The sequence below is a fragment of the Syngnathus typhle genome, linkage group LG15, assembly GCF_033458585.1.
Source record: "Syngnathus typhle isolate RoL2023-S1 ecotype Sweden linkage group LG15, RoL_Styp_1.0, whole genome shotgun sequence".
In the NCBI taxonomy this organism is placed as follows: Eukaryota; Metazoa; Chordata; class Actinopteri; order Syngnathiformes; family Syngnathidae; genus Syngnathus; species Syngnathus typhle.
This window is the reverse complement of record NC_083752.1, coordinates 8286058-8308801: the sequence shown is the minus strand read 5'-3', so window position 1 is coordinate 8308801 and position 22744 is coordinate 8286058. Positions and strand designations below refer to the sequence as shown.

The 22744-nt window shown below is 41.6% G+C and overlaps 3 protein-coding genes across 5 annotated transcripts; all 3 read left to right on the top strand.

Moving 5' to 3' along the window:
• The first annotated feature begins 1005 nt into the window (after positions 1 to 1005).
• On the top strand, positions 1006 to 4561 carry LOC133168530 (uncharacterized). Its single transcript, XM_061300144.1, has 3 exons — positions 1006 to 2588; positions 2908 to 2982; positions 3559 to 4561. Exons 1-3 carry the CDS (start codon positions 1366 to 1368, stop codon positions 3764 to 3766), a joined length of 1506 nt encoding a protein of 501 aa, XP_061156128.1. The 5' UTR covers positions 1006 to 1365; the 3' UTR covers positions 3767 to 4561.
• A 2324-nt stretch (positions 4562 to 6885) lies between these two features.
• hrh2b (histamine receptor H2b) lies at positions 6886 to 8177 on the top strand. The gene is made up of 2 exons (XM_061300248.1): positions 6886 to 7506; positions 7788 to 8177. Exons 1-2 carry the CDS (start codon positions 6886 to 6888, stop codon positions 8175 to 8177), a joined length of 1011 nt encoding a protein of 336 aa, XP_061156232.1.
• Positions 8178 to 12776: 4599 nt separating this feature from the next.
• On the top strand, positions 12777 to 22521 carry kcnip1b (Kv channel interacting protein 1 b). Of its 3 annotated transcripts, XM_061299538.1 has the most exons (9): positions 12777 to 13451; positions 15529 to 15541; positions 19004 to 19148; positions 19219 to 19288; positions 19353 to 19423; positions 19517 to 19624; positions 19715 to 19819; positions 21451 to 21513; positions 21810 to 22521. In XM_061299538.1, exons 1-9 carry the CDS (start codon positions 13364 to 13366, stop codon positions 21855 to 21857), a joined length of 711 nt encoding a protein of 236 aa, XP_061155522.1. In that variant the 5' UTR covers positions 12777 to 13363; the 3' UTR covers positions 21858 to 22521. The 3 variants fall into 3 exon arrangements, with proteins under 3 accessions (XP_061155522.1, XP_061155521.1, XP_061155520.1); XM_061299537.1 differs by lacking the exon at positions 15529 to 15541 and having other exon boundaries at positions 12777 to 12927; positions 19024 to 19148; XM_061299536.1 differs by lacking the exons at positions 12777 to 13451; positions 15529 to 15541 and adding an exon at positions 16635 to 16889 and having other exon boundaries at positions 19024 to 19148.
• Positions 22522 to 22744: the final 223 nt, after the last annotated feature.

The window sequence follows — 22744 nt, the reverse complement described above, 5'->3', positions numbered from 1 at the left end:
AGAAGTAAAAAGGAAGTGACTTTTCAAGAACTTGTAGGAGAGACCTTAGGCGATGTTATGTGCAGTCAGGACAGTTACTGCACTTCTAGAACAATCAAGTCCACCCCACATTCTACACGAACTGCAACCAAAGTGGCTCCAAGAACAAAACCTACTGTTCGCTACGCTAACGGTAGTGTGGTTGATTCAGAGGCCATGGGTGGCATTAGCCTTGATAACGATGAATCCACCCCAACCCACAGAGGACACCAAAAAAGACTGCACACCCATTACACCGAGTCGACGAATATGTTGATGTTTTCTGCTCCCAAACATACCCGTGGATCACCAAATATATGCAACCAGTGTGGAGGCAGACGAACAGCGGGAGTTGAGATTTTAGGGAAGAAAATTCTAACCACTCCTGCTTCCCAAAAAGAAACACTATTTAATTCGGCTCACGACTCCAGCAAGTCGCCCCGTAATGAGACCGATATCCGACCAAGCAACCATCATCTCCTTGAGAATTCTCTTCACGGAGAAAAAGAGACGAGCCCTCAGCGAGGGTCACATCTTCACGAAGCACCAAGACATGAAATAACACGACACCCTGCATGTCCAGTCCATTCAGTTAAAGGACAGTTTTCTACGCATGGACATGACGTCGCCTCAACCGATTCTCAGGCCATCCACCCTAATGCAATCACTATCACTAAAGCCAAAATTGAAACAGGAAAGGATTATCCTTTAGACACTTTAACAAATATGCCTCTCGACAATGAAATTCCCCAAAAAACGGGAAGTCTCCCATCGACTCCTCTTATGGCCACAGCTACTAAATCAAACTCCCCACACCCACAGACTCCTTTTAAATACCAACCTAAGGCCCTGCAAAAAGTTTGTGTATCTGTACATGCCCCGCAAGAAAACACTCCATCTCATTTGTACACAACATGCAAAGGAAACGCATCAGCTAGCCTCCCCGAAACCGTCCAAACATTGAATAATGCACTCATGTCCGCAAAACCTACACCGAGCCACACAGTGTTTCTGCACCACGGAACACAGAACTCGACGCATTCAGCACAACAAATAAAAACAAAAAATGACTCACTATCACATAAATATTCCAGCAGATTATCAGAGCCCTTGAAATCCAATTCACTTGATGTAGTTGAGACACTGCAAGAAAAATTAAGTTCGTGCAGCAATATTGTTGTCAAACATAGTGTTAATTTCAAAGAAAATACAAATTCAAGTGACAAGCATGATCCTAAACCATTAGATGCCCCGAAACGTCCAGTGTCCTCACATTCTGAATTAACACATTGCGGAAACACAACATCTCTAAATGCATCTTGCGCAATCCTTGATTCTAAATTGGGGATGTCAGCTCCCATCTCCACAGCTACTAATTATGCTTTGTACAGAAACACAGCCCCGAGGACCTCTTCAAATATTCACCCTTCATCCACTTTAAAACTAACCCAAAAGAACGCGAGCGTGTCCTTTAATTCCTTACTTAAAACAAGCGATGTGTCACACGAACACAACAAATCAATTAATCCTCATACATTTCCCTCTGCTAACAAATTCAGGCCTTGCCAAACACAAAGCGACATCACATCTGAACCCACTTACGAATCTGTTGTTCCAAATCAGAGACACATAACTCCGACTGCACTGCTGTCAAAAGTGCCCAAAAACGGTTTTGTGTCAAATGTGACACAAACCATTCCAAACAGAACCAACAATTCAAGCAAGACTAGTGAATTGCGTAGTAACCAAAAGCTATTGCGTGGCGATCTAATCAACGATATACTGTGTAATGTGTCAAAAGAATATTCCGTTCCATCGCAAGACACAACTCTTCAAAATAGCATTTGTCCAATTAAGTCAAACGGTTCTTGTCTGCAGGGTCGCATGAACGCAAAACAACAAGCGGGTGAACAATATCAAGGAAGCACGGTAGTAGATCACGAGGGACAGTGTGCTACATGCCCAGCAGCCCAGCAGCAACAGCAGATGGATTCAAATACAGAAAAGTTTGCCTTGAGCATGTCACCCATGCATGCAAACAGTACGGCTGACTCTAATGCAGATAAACAGACGCGTCCAAATTATCCAACAACCTCTGTCACTGCAAAAGGAAAGCCCATTATCTCAACACTGGCAAACAGAAATGTACATTATGATCTCGAGCGCATGCAGTGGCTCGAGTCCAATAAAGCTGCACCGTTTCAACAATCTCTCCAAAGCCCAAATTTGTCTCTAATTGCACCAGCCCAATGCTGCAGTGAGGGAGAATTTTGTACGCCTTGCAATTGGGCATCCCTCCGACGCCTCGGGTCCAGTGAGGCTGAGGCAATAGTCAGCCGAGATGCAAAATTTGGCTCCAAGCAGGACACAGCGGACCTGATCCTGGCCCATTGCCACCCTCGTGAAGCAGCTACCCTGTTTCTGCATTCTTCCCCTCAGTGCTGTAAATCAGCAAGCATACAGCATAAGCTTGAAAGTGTGGAGGCCAGTCTGGCAGCCAACAAGGACAGAATCACTACTCTGCTGAACATCATCCATGACCTGGAGGCCGGACACAATCCTTCCACTGGGTAATACAATAGCACACATGATAAGGCAACTTCAGTAACATTTGCATACAGTAGATTTTCAAATTATTTTTTATTATGTAACGAGGACATAACAAAGCTTAAATGGGCTTCCAGCAATGTGTCTCTGTCAATCACTCTCATCCAGAATGGAGTATTAATATGCTGCGACTGTCTGAGGTCATGTTTTAGACTAGAGTTGATTATACATCTGGCAGAATGTGTGTTTTAGCATTTTTAAATTGCTGACATCAGCGCTTCTTACCACACAGTGTTTAAAATGTTGGCCTAAATAGATCTGTGTTTTATGTTTTTTTTACAGTCGACAATGCTACAAAACGGGACAGGACCTCAAAAACTGTTCCACCTGCCAAAACACGGCTTGTATTGTTTACAGGTTGGTGATGTTTTTGATTTTTTTTTCCTGACTAGGGTTGCTCTTTAATGCAACAAATGAGATTCATCCAAATGGGATACTTTTGAAAATATAATCGATGCCCAATATAAATAGATTCTGTTCATAATTACACCGTCAGGATGAAACATTGCATCAGGTGGAGGCAATAGAATGAAAATTTGTCATCCCCTGAGCCAGCTATTCTGTTTGTGGAAAGGAAGTTCAGAAAGGCTCGGAAATCTGAAATTCTTCTGATCTCTTTAAACACAAAAAAAAAAGACTGGTGCTTTGCAAAGCAAAGCCTGAGACACCTTAATGCTGCGGATGATGAAGATGAAGAGGCCGTCTTCTTCTCTTGACCTTAAAATTATGTGTTGAAGTGTTTTAATGGCCTCCTTAAAGGGGGTGGGGCGGTCATTTGAGTAGTACATGATAAACGGTGGTTTCTTACACATATTTAATTAGCGGCAAAAGATGGGGACAGAGGTAGCTATTTTTTTCACGAATCATATTTATTACATAATGTCAAGTTGTTGAATTGTGTCTAATGTTTTTGTTTAATATTTGTCTATTCAGTGTGGAGTATGACTTCAGACAGCAGGAAAGGAGGTTCTTGGAGGTTCTTAATCTACACTCAACAAGGAGAAATAAAGCTGCCCATGTTTCCCAATCTTGTGCACTGAACTTCAATCTGCTCAGAAAAGCTGTGAAGAATTTGAAGAAGTCAAAGAAGAAAAGCAAAAAGCTCTACAAAATTCTATTAAAATGGCTGCCCAGGAAATAGCAGCAAGTTTAGGAATCCAAATCCAAACGGTTTGGTAATGGACAACAAATTTACAGAACTTTCATCTTTTTCACTGAAGAGTGAAAGAATCATGCACCCATTATGATTCCTCTGTTATGTCTAGACCGGTTTGATTGGCCAACGCGACTAATGAGTCATGTTGACGTAGAGACTCAGTGGCAGTGTTCCCTGAGGACGACAAAGAATGGAGGGAGGCAAAGAAGGGCACGGGGTTTACTGTCACTCCTCCTCCGATGGTCAAGTGTCCTCTGGGTGGGGAGGGGGGCTCTTTGGAGGCTCGGTAATCCACTGGAGATGTGAGAGATCAGCTTCTGTGGGATGAAAATGTGATTTGACAAGCCACAAAAAAGAGCCACGATCGTGGAATTTTCAGACTGAGAAAGTGCTTGCCGTGGGCCTGTTAAGTAGATTTGAAACTTGCCTAATGTTGTTGGAATGAATCGTATGAATAATACAATTACAGATATACTTTGTTCTTTCCTTTTAATTTTTGAGGTTGAGTTTCTGTTGTTGCATCCTGCAGTTGTTATCGTAACAAAAAATATATATATATTGTATGGTGTATGCACATATCATAGGAAAGTTAATTTATTTCCACGGCTCAATTTAAAAAAGTAAAATTCATGATTATAAATTGAATGATTAAGCCCTTATACGTATGTTGCAAAAGCAATTCCTTCCCAATTTCGATATAAAAAATCTTGAGATTTTTTTTCTTCTGTAATATTCAAATTTCTTGAGACAATGACAAGTTTTCATTGCATATCCATGAGATATCACCACAAATATTTTTTTAAATAAAATAACAATATTTTGCTTTATGTAGTTCATCAATATAATGCATGTATTTCACTTTTAAAATAAAAAAAAATTGAAATAAAAAAAATGTGCCCTTCATATTATATCACGTTTTATTTAGCTGCGATAATAAAGGCACAATTGCTGACACAAGACCACTTAGATGCTGAAGTGCAGCTAAAACATCAAGCAACTCAGGCCAGCATCCTTGAAAGGCCGAGAATTAGCTTGTTAGTCTCAAACATCACCTCAGGCTCAGTCACGTCTCTCTCAACAACACGTCAGGGGATGACTGACAGCCAACACAGCTCGAAGGCTCCTTTAATTGCTGTTGTTGGCTTATAATCAGCTATAGTTTGCAGCCACAACAAAATTAATAATCATCATGATAAGTAACTTTAATAATGAAGCGTCAATAACAGCAGCATGCATACACAAGAGGGTTTAGTTTCAACTAATCCCAATATTTGGCAAGCTGGTATTAAAATAAATTGGACTGAGTATTGATTATGAGGTTTGCATAGCTGCGTTGTGTTGTTAGTCATCCATCCAAACTACCATTCAATGCACTACAAGTCAACACGTGCAATGGGGACCTTTTAGCCGAATTTGGGAGATGGGAAAAAATCCTGCAGATTCCTCATGATAGATGTGACACCCATTCAGTACTGGCTCATGTCCAGCACGTGGTGTAGTCACTTGAGATGCAATGGAAGAAATTGGCGGAGAACCTGGAAGCAAAAAATACTTTTCACGTACCTTGAACAATAAGTAAAATAATGTTAATGCAACAAACAAAATTATGTTTTCACATGTGAGTTCCTTTTTCCTGGGTTCCTTTAGTGGGGCTTCATTTTGGACAGAAGGTCAACATCACATGCATGCTTGTGTTCTTTTCAAAACACATTTCAATCATTCATTATCCATTACAACAATCGAGTTTAGTCAAGATGTAACTTGAATACATCTTGCATGTCGCATGTCCAAAACTGGGCTGGGAGGAAGACTTCAAACTACAAACTTTAAGTTAGTCATACTATTGTTTAAATATTATCCATTTCATATTATCCCTGATTATTAAAATGTGTTTTTAAAACCACAAGCACTTGGAGTTGAGAAACACATACCTTGTTTCAAAATGCTTAAAACCAAAACACTGAACTCAAGTTCAACAAAAATAACAATGCATAAAACAAATCATGGGTATTATTTTTACTAAAGTAATCATAAAATTACTTTTTTCTTTCAAGCTTGATACAATAGTGACTGATTAATCCCAAACTATGACTAAGTACACCAGAGATGGGCGGAAGGTGCCTTTTTGGCTGACTGCTGTCTGAGTAAAACAAAAACATCGCGGGTGAGAGTGAGGATCAGAAGTAGACCAAAAGCGAGGGGGAAAGCGAGAGAGGGATCCTCCACTGTGTTTGGCTGGCATCAGATATTTTTTATGATCTGGGAAGAAATTTTCAGAACAAAATGAGGTGAGGCATCCCTTTTTGTGGATTTGGATGAGGAGAATGAGGCTAAATTAAGTATGTTATTGATTGTTACAGTAAACACAAATATGGTAGGAAATTGTGGATTCCCAACCCTAATTTAATTAAAACAAATTAATTAACTAATTTACAATTTAATTCATTTTCAGTCCAGCTATTGTGTTTTTGGCTCCGACAAGATCAGGATGACATTCAAGCTTCCAAAAGGAGTTATTTTATAAGCATGGCATTGCACTGACAATTTCTTTTTGGTAGGATGGGCAGGGGGTGAATCATGATGTCCTTAAACAGCTCGAGTATTTTTATTTTACTCCTTGGCTTTGCCTGGATGTTTTACGGTTACTGTTTTTTATGCATAGAACAGCCCATGCTTAAGCAAAGGTGTTGGAGCTCTTACAAAAAAAAATCACTAGGAATCTGATTTGCATCCTCAATGAGTATACAAACAACAAGTTTGCTGTTTCTGATAGCCATCATATCATGCCTGTACGTTGGCTTGAAAAAGTATAGTTGGGCCTGGGGCTACTCTGCTTCTCAGGACCTGGACGACTTGCTGTAATTGATAGCACCAATAATTCTGCTCTGGCATATTATGCACAATCAGTTACTGGCACATTTTGTTGTCAGCATGATGATAATGTTTTTTTTTTCTTCATCAGGGACTTGTTGACCTCAGAGAGTCCCAGCCGGGAAAAGAAAAAAACACAAGTACTTGGGAAGATATTTTTTCTCATTCTGTGACCTTCATACACAAGGGCTAGCCTTCAGCATTGTATCAGTGACTCAGCACAGGAGAACATCATGATTTCTACTGCTCTCCATTGGCTTATTCTGGTGTCATTCATCATCTTAACCATTAGTGGGAACGTACTGGTATGCTTGGCCGTGGGCCTCAGCCGCCGACTGTGGCGCATCGCTAACTGCTTTGTGGTGTCACTGGCGGTGACAGATCTCCTGTTGGGCCTGCTGGTGCTGCCCTTTTCCGCCACTCTGGAGTTACGCAGTGGCAAGTGGCCCCTCGGAGGCACCATGTGTAACATCTATGTCTCGTTGGATGTCATGCTGTGCGCTGCCTCCATCCTGAGCTTGTTGGCTATCAGCGTGGACCGATATCTCGCCATCTCAGCACCCCTCAGTTACTCGTCGAGAATCACACCTCCGAGGGTGACCTTCGCCATCATGGCCATCTGGGCCTTGTCGCTGGCTGTGTCTTTTGTGCCCATTCACTTGGGATGGAATACAGCGGACTACAGAGTGCAGCACTTGGACTGGCCCATGGGGCAAGACCACAAGGAGGGACACTATTGCCAATTTGAATGGAATAACAACTACATTATTTTGTATGTCATGTGCTCATTTTACCTTCCTCTGATGGTTATGTGTGCAATGTACCTCTGCATATTCAGAGTGGCACGCCAACAGGTGAGTATCTAAACAGGTTGGTTGGACTTTTTATTTCCCGGTGGCCTGAAATCAGAAAGTTGAATTCATGATGTAATTCATCTCTTGTTAATTTATAGCATTGATAATATCAATGTGACAATATAAGATCAATGATGACTCAAATCCGCTACATTAGCAGTGATTTTCCCATGCACAGGTCTGATAGGCAGCTGTATGCACTTCTGGAAAAAAAGGAAGAGAGCACAATTTCAATCACACATAGTTGAAATTAAAGTCTAATTGATTGATTGATTCCTCAGGTCCAACGAATCCGTGCAGCCACGCCCTCTTTCGCCCGCATGCCATCAACGGCTGCCATAGCAAAAGAGCACAAAGCTACCATAACACTTGCTGCTGTGCTTGGGGCCTTTGTCATCTGCTGGTTCCCCTACTTCACCTTCTTCACCCGAACAGGAATCAAAGAACAGATGAACCCCCCGACTACACTTCACTCGGTACTGCTGTGGCTGGGCTACTTCAACTCCGTCCTGAATCCCATCCTATATCCCGCTTTGAATAGGGACTTTAGAAAGGCCTATGCAGAGCTGCTATTCTGCAGGGGATCATCACGCAGAAAACTGAAAGTGTACAAAAGATCAACCCTCTCGAATGGACTAAGCCATTCCCAAGTGTCTCATGACACGGTTTAACAAACAGAGATGAATAACTTGAATACTAGCAAAGCAGTCTACTTGGAGACATGAGCAGTTCAAAGTTTGATCTCTTCTGGACCCTGTCGGTGAAAGTTAATGAGTGGCTAACAAGTTGTTTTCCTGTGTGGTATTTGTAGTGTCGTGATAATTAGACACTACCCCTTTAAGACACGGAGGAAGTGAGAGGGCGTGACACAGAGAGCGGGAGAGTTATAGTTAAACAGAACGAGCGAGGAGTCAATGTTGTACTACCTGTAACTGTAAATGAAAGTTATTAAAGCTTCAACTTCAAAGACCCAAACCGAGAGGACATCCAGTTTCTACAATGGCGACGAGGATATTGCGCGACTGACGTGAACGGATCCCCGCGACGGAGTTTCTACCGCTCACAACGGTTTGCCTGCTGGATCGGGGCTAGCAACGGCTACACACACACGTGGACAGTGGTATTCCTGTGGAAAGGAAAAGAAAACGCTGTCGAACAAAACCTATTGTAACGATGGCTGGTGTGGCTGGTTTACCCGCATTTCCCCTTTTTGATGTACATGCAGAGCCGGCTTCCCTTTCCCTGAAATGGACGAAGTGGATGAGGAGATTTGAGACATTTCTCACGGCGGCTGCCATAACTGATAAAACAAGAAAAAAGGCTATGCTTCTGTACTACGCTGGGGAACAAGTGCAGGATATCTTTGAGACTTTTCCTGAAAGAGGCCAACCAGGTGATTTTGATAAGGCAGTACAACTACTCACCGAATATTTCAGTCCAAGTCATAATGTAGAATATGAAATCTACGTGTTTAGACAATCGAAACAAAACCCAGGTGAAACTGTTGATGCTTTTCACACCAGACTGAGACAGCTATCTCAGAATTGTGAATTCACTAATGTAGACAAGGAAATTAAGTCTCAGATAATACTCTGCTGCACATCATCACGTCTCAGGAGAAGGGCACTGAGAGACCCGGACATGACTCTGAAAGGTCTATTGGATCTGGCCCGAGCTTTCGAGACATCGGAACTTCAGGCGTCTGGCATTGAAAACAATCGAGATACTGGACATGTTGCAGCCATGCTCAATTCAAGACGCAGAGGATGGACCACCTCAGGACACCGTATGGAAAACATGGACCGTAGAGATCAGCCAGGGATGAAATGTAGGAATTGTGGAGGTGCGTTTCCTCATCAGGGTGGTCAGGCAGCATGTCCAGCGAAAGGTCTACAGTGTCGGACATGTGGAAAATTCAACCACTTCGCCCGCTGCTGTCTCTCCGGCCCTGGCATGAAGGTGAAACACCGTCAACATGGACGGAAAATGGAACCGACACAGAGCGCACAAGAGATGTCGTGGCCTAACAGGCGCAGACAAATCAAAACTATTGTTGCTGACGGTGCTGACACCGCTCCCATCAGTCATCTCGCGGCTGATGACTCGAGCACGGATGATGAGTACATCTTTGTCACTAGAGCTGCGGAGGGGAGAAAACCGCCAGTGAGGTCAGTCATGGTAGCTGGTGAATGCATTGATGTTCTTGTTGATTCGGGAGCCTCAGCTAATCTCCTGGATCGAAGAGCCTACGGCGAGTTGAAAACGAAACTCAAACTGGAGCAGTCAAGCAAAAGGATATACCCTTATGGTACAAACGTTCCCCTTTCCCTTCGTGGTAAGGTCACCACAACAGTCTCTGCCAATGGGAGAACAGCTCAGGCAGCATTCTACGTTGTTGATGGAGACCACGGCTCGCTGCTGGGCCATGACACTGCAACTAAACTAGGTCTCATACAGGTGCAACCTTACAAGCTCAAAATTGTTCACAAACCTGGAAGATCAAACTCGGCAGACTACGTGTCACGCCATCCACAAACACTTCACACGCCCAGTATCACAGATGACGTGGACACTGGAATGCATGTCTCCGTCATTGCTACACATGCAGTACCCAAGACTGTGCATCAACCGCTGCGAATGTCTGAACTCCAACAGGGGCCTTGGGAGGATGTTGCAGTGGACTTCTGTGGCCCCTTTCCTTCAGGTGACTACCTGTTAGTCCTCATGGATGAGTGTTCGAGGTTTCCCTTTGTGGAGATTATGCCATCTACATCGGCATGCAGACTCATCCCTGTCATGGACAAAATCTTTTCGACAGTGGGAATCCCAAAAGTGGTGAGAAGCGGTAATGGGCCCCCATTCTCGAGCAAGGCTTTTTCGGACTTTGCAAGATACCTTGGATTCCACCACAGGAAGGTAACCCCCTACTGGCCACAGGCCGACGCTGCAGTTGAAAGATTCAACAGGACTCTGACCAAAGCGATCCACACAGCTACGCTGGAAGGCAAGCCGTGGAAACAAGAGCTATACAAGTTCCTCAGGAACTACAGTGCGACACCTCATCATACCACCAACCGGCCTCCGGCTGAGGTGTTCTATGGTCGGCCCATAAGTATAAAGCTGCCGTCCATCTCTCGTCCCCCCAGTGATGATGATCTCCGTCGGACAGATGGATTGAGGAAGGACAAAATGAAGAAGTATGCGGACGAAAGGAGGAACGCATCACACTCTGTGCTCAAGGAGGGTGATGTTGTCCTAATACAACAGAGGAAGACGGGAAAACTTGTGACGCCCTTCAACCCAAACCCCTACAAAGTCATCGCAGTGAACGGAACGATGGTCACTGCACAGAGACAGGACCACAGACTCACAAGACATAGATCGCACTTCAAACTCTTGAAGCACAGACCGGAAGTCCCATTCACAACACGAGACGGTGATAACTGTGATGACGACAGTGTTAATGGACAAGCAGGTGATCCTGAACACGTTAACCTTGGAACCAGGAGGCGACGCCCTGTGAGGGTAAACAGACGACCGCCTCAAAGACTCATCACTGAGATATAGCAAAGGCTACATAGAGTGATGAGACACTGACAAATTCTCGCCACCGTTATGTTTGTTATCGACACAAGAGTAATGTGTGTTCAGTACTGCTCAGAGATGTTAAGCTTAGTTATTTGTTAAAGTGTTTGTATATCTGATTTTGAATTCATAGTATAATACGGAATCACAATTTTACATGACTGTATTTTGGAAACCACTTTATTTCAATTGTACATTCTGTCAGGGTAAGTAAGCTGAAACTAAGGAAAGACATTTCATTTAAAAGAAAAGGAGAGATGTAGTGTCGTGATAATTAGACACTACCCCTTTAAGACACGGAGGAAGTGAGAGGGCGTGACACAGAGAGCGGGAGAGTTATAGTTAAACAGAACGAGCGAGGAGTCAATGTTGTACTACCTGTAACTGTAAATGAAAGTTATTAAAGCTTCAACTTCAAAGACCCAAACCGAGAGGACATCCAGTTTCTACAGTATTCAAGTGCTTGACTTCACAGAGATCCAATGAGTAAAAGGGTGAACTGAAGATCACAAGTAGATAGAAATTTAATGATTTATTCACCACCACGTTTAGTAACTGAATCATCCCTATTTGTTCATATTTGTCCGCTAGATGGCAGTAAAAGAGTGTAACCCTGAGTAAAAGATGTTATTTGTCTCTTCCACATTTGAATGATGCTTCAGCAAAACATTTTAAAACACCTGTTAGTTTGTACTTATGCAGTTCAAATGGACAATGGACAAAGACCAAAAGGAATATAAATTCTGTCAACAAGATTATTTTTAAGGAAAAGAAATTGTCAATATTATATCTAAAAAAAAAAAAAAATGAAATTGCATAGCACCTCTGTTAGTTTGTACTTATTCAGTTCGAATGGACAATGGACAAAGACCAAAAGGAATATAAATTGTCAACAAAATTATTTCTAAGTAAAAGAAATTGTCAATATTATTTCTAAAAAAGGCGGCTCGGTGGAGCACTGGGTAGCACGTCCGCCTCACAGTTACGAGGGTACGGGTTCGATTCCACCTCCAGCCCTCCCTGTGTGGAGTTTGCATGTTCTCCCCGGGCCCGCGTGGGGTTTCTCCGGGCACTCCGGGTAGGCCGATTGAGCACTCCAAATTCTCCCTAGGTGTGAGTGCGAGTGCGTATGGTTGTTTGTCTCTGTGTGCCCTGCGACTGGCTGGCAACCGGTTCAGGGTGTCCCCCGCCTACTGCCCGATGACGGCTAGGATAGGCTCCAGCACGCCCGCGACCCCCGTGGGGACTAAGCGGTACAGAAAATGGATGGATGGATATTTCTAACAAAAAAATTAAATTGAATAGCACCTGTTACTTTGTACTTATGCAGTTCAAATGGTGTTATTATGGCGAAATGCATTCACACATTATGCAACCACTTACAGTGTAGGTGTATTTACGTAGGAGGTGAGAAAGAGAAAAAAAAAATCTCTTCAGCTATTTTGGTTGCAAAAGCACAATTCCTCATATAATGAAGACACAATGTGGCCAACAAGGTGGCAATAATTAAATGTGCATGTTTGACACAAGAAAATATGAAATGCATGAGAGAAAATGACCTCGCACAAATGACTTAATATCATAAAATCAAACCTTAGAGATCAGCCATGACCAAATAGAGAGAGGAGGGAGCTCAGATATAAAAGAAGAGGAGGGTGCGTTGTTGTTAAGTGCTGTTGGCACTCTCAAGTCCGACTCTGTTACATGCACCAGAGGAGAGATAAACCACAGACCTTCATCCAGCCTCTTTCGAGCCCCACACTACAGTTCAAGTAGCCTGGAGAGAATCGACCATTCCCAGAGAGAGAAAACAGCTGCTGATACGACTACAACACTGTGAGTAGATTTTTTTTTTTTCTTCAGAGAGAAGAACTGTATTTTTTTTATCTCTCTCTAATAAGATACCGGGAGTTTAAAGTTGCAAGACATTTTTCATGATTTCTTCAGAGCGATTTTTTTGGGGGGGGGCACAGTAGATTTTATAGATGGAACTTCAAGAGGAAAACGCTGCATGAATGCAAGTGTCGTTGAATTTGCAAAGAAAGAGCATTTGGTTCTTTTTTTCCCTCAAACTTCAAACGACAATGATGGCTTTCCACAACCACTTTGCAGTGTACTGTAACTACTGAGGTGGATTTCTCTCAAGCACGCCCCCTGAACTATTATCTCCTAAAAAGACTGCTCCAGCCCAAATCCTTTTTGAGGTCCAGTGGAAGAATCGGATCTTTACCAGACAATTCCCAAGTCTGTCTCTTTGTGCTGCTATACGAAGATGACTGGCTGTACAGCCCGCTGTCGACAGGGGGTGCTCAAATTAATCCAATCTGTTCACAGATTGCTTTCAGGAAGCCTCGCAAAAGGTACTTCACTCTTTACATCTGGACACAGTGTCACCCTTAAAAAGTATCTCTAAACTTGATGACGTACTTATTACAGATCACTTTCAATAGCTGTGTGTGTATTAGTTTCCTGTGCTCCTGTTCTATGTTAAGCATCTTAGAACAATTCAACCATGCTCATCTTTTTCTGCAAGCCTCTGAGTTTCTGTTAGAATATGCATGAAGGAAAATTCGAATACACTGCCTACACATATTTAACTTCACGCACGCAACCATGTCAGGCGAGCTGTAGAATGTAAAGACTCATCTCCCACACATGGAGTTGATTTCATGCTTTTTTTTATTTCCCCCCCTTGGGCCCTTCTACATACTGAACACGTAGTGACGTGAACCATGAAACTCAGCCCAGTCACCTTTCAAATGCTCCACTTGAAAATGCAGCAGCATCCATATTCATCTTCATCATTTAAACATTCACGACTAAAAAGAGCTGAGCTGCGGAAGAATGTCCCACTGATATACTTCATGACCCTGAAAAGCTCATTTCCATTTTATACCCCTTTCTCAAGGTTTCTTTGTTTGGAAGTGGACTGCATTGAAGGTTTCTAAGTATTGCATTCACTACATTATATTTATATGTAAACATGCTATTTATATGGCAAAAATATAATTTTGTACGCTGGCTTGTGTTTTTACACATAGTAAAAACACTGGTTTCTGGCTCTGGTTGTGAAGACAGTGAAGTGGAGCCGTAGTGCCTCGCAGCTTTTAATTTTTTACATCACCTCTCTGCCTACATTTATGTAACCGCCATCGTTGAGCTTTATTTTTATCTTGCCCTTTTCACTCTTGAGCATTCTTTGTAACACTCGGTAAAATGTTCATATGGGTTTGTTGCATGTGATCTTACTGTTGCTCATCCACTTAAGGTCAATCTTCACACTGGAATGAGGCATACTGCTTTCCAATGGTCATTTTTATTTTGTAGTTGTGCAGTGGAGTAAAAAGGGGGGAAACATTTGCAATGGAGCTTTAGCTGCACATTCTAGGGTAATTTGGTGCTCTGCTGCCACCACACGGTCACACGTCACATCTTGTACAGTACATAGAAAACATTTCTTTGGTTGGCCATGTTATTTGTAGTCAGCAGTGATACTGGCATTTACGTCATATTTCCAGTATTTATGGTATCTTACAAAAAAGTTTAAAAAAAAAAAGGTGCAATACGAGCATCGTTGTCTTTATAAAGTGCTCTTATTAGATTGTGTATAGGATGACTCTACTGCCTTGACGGGTGAGTGTACCCCGTGGAGGCTATTTTGTGTGTTTTGGGGTGTTCTCTTGTGTTGAGGGGTGCTGGTTGGCCGCTGTTACTTTTTTGCCTTTGTCGTTTAGCTTTGATGGCTTTTATCTTGTGCACTTTCTGACTTTCTTTGTGGTGCCGTTGTGTGACAGCCTTATGAGAGCCTATTGAGTTGCGCTCATGCCATCTGTGTGTCTTTTGTATACCCACTCTGTGGTGTGGATACTGCTGGGGCCTGAATTTCCCCACCCCTGGGGATCAATAAATAGTCAATCAATCATATCCATGACAACAACATACTTTACATACTTTAAATATTTATTTTGGTGTTAATTAGTTTCTGTCATTTTTACTCCTGTCATCGATTTACAATTACTATGAATCATTTACGAAAGTCATATCTTGTGAGGGAAAAAAAACATTTAAAATTCACATTTCATAGGCAAGTTGACTCATACGGATTTCCACGAGTAGGTAGAGTTAAAGTAAAATTGGGACTTTTCAAAATGTAAAGGTACAGTTTTGATATTCCCTGGAAAACAGTGTACATAATTGATGATTCATGAAAGACACCTACACTTTGACTTAGCTGTACTGTATGTTGACTGTCTCGTGGTACACGAAGCCACGCACTAAGGTGATGAAACAGAGGCCGAGATTGAATGTTTAATGGGTGCTCTAATCGCGTGCACGTTTCAGTGAGAAATATAAAAAAAATAACAAGAGGGGTAAGCTTGTTATTCTTTTGCGGCAGTTGCGGTGCATTTAAACCCCGTTTGAGGTGCATCAGGGTAGACGTTGCACTTTGGCTAACGTGATAAATCCCTGGTGCAAATTAAACCACCAATATAATGACTATTTTTTTAGATGGCTTTTTTCCTGGCCATAATCGAGTTGTAAATGTCAAATTTAGCATTTTTCCTGTTGTGTCCCTTAAGAGCTTGTGGTGCAGCCATGAATCACTTCTCATATGTCACTAAAAATGATTTTTTATTACATCAGTTGATACTGTATGCAGTCTTGATCTGCTTGTCCTGATCCTTGCGTACAATCCTGCCTAATATACTTAGTGCTTCTGAAGAAGGCTTGGGATGACGAGGTTGTCTGTGTGTTGGTGCTGTGTTGCAGCTCATGAGGTGTTGAGAAGCTAATGAAAAGATAATGATGTTATAGACTGCAGTGCAGCAAACTTGGCACATCCCTGTGCAGGCAGGGTTGGAGATGGCAAAAAAAAAATCTGTCAAGGGAATTGCACAGGTCTGTGATAGTCTTCTGAATATAGAACTTGATTTCCCTCCGGAGCAAAAAACAATGTCATGCAATCATGGTGGATATGGTTCCTGGGTCTGCTTTCTACTGCTGGGGGCCTTCAGCACAACCACTAGCACTAACAGAACCCCACAGTGGCTTCACTTTGTGTTTTGACGTCCTCAAATAATTATGTCTCAACACTGAAACACTTTTCAAGAAATGGAACTGCATTGAAGAAGAAAAATGGAACAAAAATTGAGGATTTTCAAAGCTGTCATTCACTGACACATAGTAAAAGGAATAGTGAGTTAGTATAATAGTAATAGAATAGCATAAATGAAATTATTTGATACAAAATTAACAAGCTGACGGTGTCTGCACTCATTCTTTTGCACAGATAGCAAGAGAGTCTATGATGACCTATCCACGCAAATATGTGTCAGCTTCACCTGTCCTTCACCTGCTGCCATTGGTGTTATTAGTGAGCACTGCATCAGTATAGCAATACGCCACAACAACATGAAGAGGGAGCAAAATGGAAAGAGGGGGGACAGATGAGTGGAGGGAGACACAGAAAAGAGGGAGTGGCAGCGAAGAGGCAGGAGCAGCTCATGCGTGTGTTTGAAGATGAGCTCAGAAATCCAAGAGAATCGTCACTTGGAGGAGAGTCGACTTTCAGTGAAAGCTGCGAGAGGAAATCCCATCCAAGATCTGCAGCTGTGAAAGGAGACAACGAGGGACCCCCGGACTGCCATCGCGGAGGGGGAAAAAAACAACAACAACAAAGAAATAAGAACACTACTACAATCTGGGCTGTTTGGTCAGGCTGGTTAGACACGGCGACAACATGGGTGCAGTGGTGGGAACTTTGACCATGCAAACCAAGCAGAGAAGACCGACAAGAGGTATGTGAAGATGAGAGAAAAAATAATGAACGGGGACATTTATGGAAGTATTGCTCGTGTTTTTTGCCGCACAAGTGCAACATGTGCTTAGTGAACAGAGTAATGACAATTCACACATGTGGAGGACTGAAAAAAAAACAGCAAGTGTGTTTTGTAGATTTATAGTGTGTTTTGTAGATTTATATGATGACAATCAAACAAATGCATTTAAATAGTAGACATGCTAATAAATGAAATAAATGAAAAGAATAGAATCAATAGATGATGGGACGTTTCAATTTGAACCGCACTTGATGGCACTGTATCCAGTCATATCTCATACGACGTGTTTATGATGGAGAGATTACAGTGTACCATCAAGTAGGCTGTCCTTGAAGATAAGCACCGAGCAAAATCACGGACCCTGACTCTTTAATGATACATGTGCCGCCCGCACGTGTACGTGCGGAAGAGAGAAACAAGCGTTGCATGTGAATTAACACCCAGCTCACATATCATACCTCTTTCCACAACCTCATGCACGAGAAGCTTGTTGTCATGGAGACCCGGTTGAAGAGTGAACAACATTGTGTTAGGATGAATGATACAATTGTAGTAGTAGACCAGATCGACATTGTAAAGATGCACACCGGCAACCTGCGTGATTAGAGTCTGACATATGTCGGCAATTTGTTTACACTGGAAAGATGGAATGCTTCTCATGCAGTTATCTGTTACAAAGTGGTCACTTGACACGGGACACGTGTTGACTACTTGATCAACTTGATCATCAGTATTAAAGCAGTGCAGTTCTAACAACGAATATGTGACGCCATTCTTGCAAGGACAGAATTGGATATATTGGACATGTCGTACATAGGATTGTTATTGAATTGGCAACGCTGCACTGTGGCCTAAATCAGGAATCATTTCTCAAGGAATGGATGGTCCACCACCTGCTTACTGAATCCAACCATGTAAACAACGGGAGAAAGCAGCACTCGGGCAAACACTCGCTAATATTGTTTGTGTAAACAGTGCAAGACTATTTGCAAGTGTCATTCACAAATTATGACGTTTCCTCTGGGCCTTTATCACCACCTGACACATCTCTCATTATCTCCATCACTTTCCTCCAAGCACAATCTTATGGTCGGACTATTTCCACAAATGCTGGTTATCATCGCTTTTTTAAATTCTTTTATTTGTTTTGGGCAAAGAAAGTTATTTCAAGATGAGTTATCCTCCAGGCAGTTTGACAGAAAATAACTCATCATGATTGTGACATCAGTACCGCGTTTGTCACATAACCTTCAAGCTGCTATGTTTTCCTCACACTCCTCACCCTCATCTAATCGACACCTGCCAATTCCAATTCTCAGGTTTTTTTTAATATCACACGGTTGCGTGATCACGAGGGAAGTATGTTGGTAATATTAACATAATATTAAATAAATAGTAATATTATTATGTAATTAATTAATTAATTAAATTATCGTTAATAATATTAAATACTAATATCCATCCATCCATTTTCTGAACCGCTTAGTCCCCACGGGGGTTGCGGGAGTGCTGGAGCCTATCCCAGCTGTCATCGGGCAGGAGGCGGGGGACACCCTGAACCGGTTGCCAGCCAATCGCAGGGAACACAGAGACAAACAACCATTTGCACTCGCACTCACACCTAGGGACGATTTGGAGCCTTCAATCGGCCTACCAAGCATGTTTTTGGGATGTGGGAGGAAACCGGAGTGCCCGGAGAAAACCCACGCAGGCCCAGGGAGAACATGCAAAGTCCACACAGGGAGGGCCGGAGGTGGAATCGAACCCGCACCCTCCTAACTGCGAGGCGGACGTTCTACCCAGTGCTCCACCGAGCCGCCTAAATATTAATATTATTATTAAAATTAATAATTTCTCAACAGTTAAATATGCTCAACAGTACCAGACACATTTATTACCGTGAATATATTTTCTAGGTAGGGTATTAAATTCCTCAACAAGCGTCTTACTCTGCAGACAAAACAGATTGAATGTGTTTGCTGAGTCATATCTGCACAATGTATCGCAATTTTCATGGTTCTACAAATTCTTTCAAGCACAACACGGCAAGTTAATCTTGGATTGCATTAAATGTATTTTTTATTCTCTGTAGATAAAACAGATGATGACCTCGAGATGACAACAGTGTGTCATAGGCCGGAGGCTCTCGAACAACTGGAATCCCAAACTAACTTCTGCAAGCAGGAGCTCCAGATTCTCTATCGTGGTTTCAAGAATGTAAATCACATCTCACATTCATATGGTTTCCAAATGTCTTTTAAGCAGTTGTCTTTCTCCTTTTCTGCAGGAATGTCCAAGTGGAGTCGTAAATGAGGAGACGTTTAAACACATTTATGCACAATTCTTTCCCCATGGAGGTAAATTATTGAGTCATGTGCTTTAAAGCAGATCTCACATATTTTGTTGTTTCTTGTATTACAGATGCAAGTATGTACGCACATTACCTTTTTAATGCATTTGACACGACTAACAATGGCTCCATTAAATTTAAGGTAAAAGCTGCAAAAGAAGTGCAATTAATTGCATGAGGTACATAATGATTTGGCTGCCACATGTGCAGTGACACTTTGACCTTTTTCTGTCAGGACTTTGTAATGGGCTTGTCTATCCTGCTGAGGGGAACCTTGAGGGAAAAACTTGAATGGACATTTCACCTTTATGACATTAACAGAGATGGATACATAAATAGGGAGGTGAGCATTGTACAACTTTGTTGTCGAGAATCTACATGAATGATTTCTGTTCTGTCGTTGAGTCCATTTGTGCATCATCTTTTCTTGTAGGAGATGACAGAGATTGTGAAGGCCATCTATGACATGATGGGCAGGTACACTCACCCTGCACTGAAGGGAGATGTGGCACAGCAGCATGTGGATGCTTTCTTTCAGGTAAGTTCAGTGTTTGCTATGAGAAGAGTCCATATAGGCTGGTCTAGCTTACCGTAATTTTCGGACTATAAGTCGCTCCGGAGTATAAATCCCACCAGCCATAAAATGGCCAAAAAAATGAAAAAAAAAACATATATAAGTCGCTCCGGAGTACAAGTCGCATTTTGGGGGGCAATTTATTCGACAAAGTCCAACACCAAGAACAGACATGAACGAGCAACAACAGGCCAAACGATACGGTATGCTAACGTGACAAACACAAACGAGGAGCCTGACGTAACATTAAGTTATTTAAAAAAAAACTATTACATAAATAACATGTTTATAAAACCATCTGTGTCACTCCAATTCATTAAATCCATCGATCGTCCTTTGTCAACAATGCCGTGTGCCGCGCCACAGTTCAAATTATTCCACAGGCCCATACAACGATATATAAACTATGTTTTAAATAACTATCACATAAACAACAATATTATCAAACCATTTGTGTCACTCCAAATCATTAAATCCATCGATCGAATTTCTCGTCCTTTATGTCATCCTGGTGACAGAGGACATGGCGCTTTAAAGTGTTAATTACTAGGGGTGTAACGATTCATCGATACACATCGATTAATCGATATAATGCTCTACGATTTATTGTCATCGATGCTAAACGTAAACATCGATTTATATCGCCGTGTTTGACCTTGGACATTAGACGCGACTTTATTTTGAAATCCAGTTCATTGTTGCTTGCTTCCTCTTTCCGGGAGCAGGGAGCAGTGCGCGGCGTTGTTGTGTTGTGAGCAGAGCAGGCACGTGAAAGGGGAGTCGACAACTAGTACGCGGCTCCTGGGCTGGTGCTATGGCTAGTGTCCAAAAAGACGAGGAAATCTGCTCCCCTTTAGGCTTCAAGTCATTCGTTCGGAAGCACTTTGGATTCCAAAGAAAAGATGGCTCAACGGACAAGACACGAACAGTTTGTAAATCCTGCCATGCAATGATCAAATATTCAGGGACCACAAATCTCGCCGCACATTTAAAGAAAAAACACGACATCAAAGTTCAGTGTTAAAATAAGCACTTTGTATATACTACAATACTCTTGTAATTTCCTAAATAAAGAGTTTGCAGTACCTTGTTGATTTTGCGTATGAATTGTTATAAATCAGGATATTGTTCTATATTTTTTATTTAAAAAAATATATATAGCGATCGTAGAGCTATATCGTGATATATCGTGAATGAATCGCAGCAGGCTTTAAGATATCGGCAAATATCGTATCGTAGTTCTGTGTATCGATATGATATCGTATCGTGACAAAACCCGCGATTTACACCCCTATTAATTACTTTATGCGATTTTTTCTCTCTATATTTCATGTTTTGAATATGTTCAAGATAAAGATATCAAAGCATGTGAAGTGATCAACTATACTAAAAATAACATGTGAAGTGGTCAACTATACTTGTAAGTAAGTGATGTGTTAATGATCAAGTAAAAATTTGTGAAAAAAAACATATATAAGTCGCTCCTGAGTATAAGTCGCCCCCCCGCCCAAACTATGAAAAATAACGCGATTTATAGTCCGAAAATTACGGTACTTATATTTGCTGACCCATGTTATGTTTTTTTGTTGCCACAGAAAATGGACAAAAACAGAGATGGAGTGGTAACTTTGGAGGAGTTTGTAATAGCCTGCCAGGAGGTATGTCTTTTCTCAGTTGGAATTTTCTTTTCTTTTGTAGCCACACTGAAATTTGGTGTCTTGAATCACCAAAATCATACCTTTACACACAAGTTCAGTTGAATTGACGTTCACAGATGTAGCATTATGTAAAAATGCAGTACAGTCCTACATCGTGCGTACTACTACCCAAATAATAAATATGTCATGTCAAGGCCCAGTTATGGCATTTTGTGTTTGGCTGGTACATATATATTGATGTTCACTATTGGATTACATCACTCAACAGTGGTCATTTATAATGTTTCTCCTCACAGGATGAAATCATGATGAGATCCATGCAACTCTTTGAGAATGTGATCTAGGCCAGGAGGAGGAGAAAATGAGAAAATGTCCAAATAAGAGGGCTAGTTTGTGTACGTGTGTGGATGAATACGTGCAGTGCATTCAGTCTCTCTTCTTGCCCTTTTATCCAACTGTGGATTGAATACAGACGGTTTCCCTGCAAAGACTTGCATTACAGAAATTGATTGGAATTATCGTTGCAAAGTTTTGAGTGTTTCAAAGTGACCCCTGAGAAAGTAAAACTGTCTTGCGTTTTAGTGGAGGGTCAGTTAAAGATAATGATACGTGTAATTGCTTGTGTGTATTCATCAGTTGCCCAAAGATGCTCCTAAAATGTTTGCTTCTCCAAAAGTTCTATCTGCAAATATTTGTTACATTTGCACGAGGATTTATCGTTGTGTATACGTCTGGCTGTAATGTTCCTAATCTGTTGTTCATCTTGTAATAGTATGTGGGTCTTTGAGTCATGTTACTCGTTTATATACTGGTCTTCATGTCTATTTAAAAATAATAGACTTTAAATGTTGTATTTTTCTGACTTTGATTTTTGGTTGTTCCTTTTTGTTTTGAAAGTGTAAAAAGTATTGTGGAACATGCTTTTTGCTCTTTGATGTACAATATAAGTGGGATGTCATAAACTCAGGTCTTAGTTTGCAATTGATTTGTCTCACCCTTGCAAATAGAATTCTAAGCCATACAAATAAAAATGTAAAGCATTGAGTGCGTTTTATTTCGGACGTTTGTTTCAATGCTGAATTGGCTGAACAACCAACACCATCTCGTGTATTGCAAAGTAACATAAAAGATTAAAAATGGTTGATAAATTAATAATAGTAGTTATAATTTCATGCATCCACTGGTGGTGTTAATCGATTTTTAAACTCACATATCTGAAATTTAAACTAGA